Source organism: Leishmania panamensis (assembly GCF_000755165.1).
Source record: "Leishmania panamensis strain MHOM/PA/94/PSC-1 chromosome 10 sequence".
Lineage (NCBI taxonomy): Eukaryota > Euglenozoa > Kinetoplastea > Trypanosomatida > Trypanosomatidae > Leishmania > Leishmania panamensis.
In genome coordinates, this window is record NC_025855.1 from 185,692 (window position 1) to 187,388 (window position 1,697).

General features: G+C 62.7%; 1 protein-coding gene across 1 annotated transcript; it reads left to right on the top strand.

The window, feature by feature from the left end:
* Window positions 1-229: 229 nt before the first annotated feature.
* On the top strand, window positions 230-1,697 carry GP63-3 (GP63, leishmanolysin; the record flags this gene model as incomplete). The annotated part of the gene is made up of 1 exon (XM_010698463.1): window positions 230-1,697. A coding segment is annotated over one exon (1,468 nt), but the record flags the coding sequence as incomplete, so codon positions are not given.

Below are 1,697 nucleotides of genomic sequence, written 5' to 3' on the forward strand. Positions count from 1 at the left end.
CCCTCACCACCACCCTCGCTCCCTTGCCCCTCCCCCTCTCCAGACCCACTCGCACATTTCATCTTGATCCCCACCACCGCTCACCCACATGCACACTCAAACCGCCGCACACAAGCCCTCATCCTCACTCCCCCTCCCACTCTGCCACTCGCACGCGTGTTGGCCGGCGTCACTGGCCCCCTGGCACGCACCCGCACGCCTGATGCGGCTCGCCGCAGCGGGCCTCGTCATGGCCGTCGGTGCCGCCGCCGTGTGGGCGCAGGCCGCCGGCCATCACTGCATCCACGACAGGCTGCAGACCCGCGTGCTGCAGTCGGTGGCGCAGCAGCGCAGGCCTCCCGGCAGCGTCTCGGCCCTCGGTCTGCCCTACGTGTCCACCGACCCCATCAGCAGCGCTCACACCGTCGACTGGGCGCTGGCCGACAGCACGTCGCCGAGTGTCGCGCACTCCGCGGACTGGGGCACGCTGCGCATCCTTACCTCATTGGAAGATCTCAACGACCCCGACTGCTACTGCTTTTACGTCGGGCAGCTTGTGAACAACCATCAGGGTGCCATGGACATCTGCGATGCCGAAGACATCCTCACGGAGGAGAAGCGCAACACCCTCGTCAACTACCTCTTACCACTGGCGCTGCAGCTGCATGTGGAGCGGCTGAAGGTGAGGCAGGTGCAGGTCACCTGGAAGGTGACCGGCATGACGGGCTCAATCTGCGGCGAGTTCAAGGTGCCGGAGGCACACGTCACGATAGGCGTCAGCAACGCCGACTTCGTGCTGTACGTCGCCTCGGTGCCGAGCGATCCGGGTGTGCTGGCGGCTGCTGTGATCTGTCAGACATTCTCCGACAGCCGACCTGCCGTGGGTGTCATCAACATCCCGGCGGCGAACATTCGGTCAGCCTACGACCAGATTATGGTGCGCACCGTAGCGCACGAGGTGGCGCACGCCCTCGGCTTCGACCTCACCCTTTTCGATGAACTGGAACTCATTCATGAAGTGAGCGACTTGCGCGGGAAGGACTACGAAGTTCCTGTGCTCAACAGCCCCACAGTGATGGCCAAGGCGCGCGAGCAGTACGGCTGCCCCACCTTGGAGTATCTGGAGCTGGAGGATACGGGTGGTGGATCTGCTGCCGGCTCGCATCTGAAGGGACGCAACGCGCAGGACGAGCTCATGGCGCCTGTCTCGGCTGCAGGGTACTACACCGCCCTGACCATGGCCGTCTTCGAGGACCTCGGCTTCTACAAGGCGGACTTCGCCAAGGCCGAGATGATGCCGTGGGCCAATCTCGCCACCTGCGACTTCCTCACCAAGAAGTGCATGGAGAACAACATCACGCAGTGGCCGTGGATGTTCTGCAACACCACGGAGAGTTCGTATCGGTGCCCCACCCACCGCCTTAAAATCGGGAGATGCAGCATAGTCGTGTATGACGACCCGCTGCCGACGTACTTACGGTACTTCACTGAACCGTCTGTCGGTGGGCGCCTACCATTCATGGACTTGTGCCCGATTATCGTGGGCTACGGCACTGCTGCTTGCAATCAGGACCCATCGACGGCATCGCCTACTGTAAAGAAGTTCAGTCTCTTCTCCGACTCGTCGCGCTGCTTTGATGGCGTCTTCACACCGAAGCACAGCACTGGTCCTCCTGGGCCGTACAATGGCTTGTGCGCCAACGTGAAGTGCGACAGAG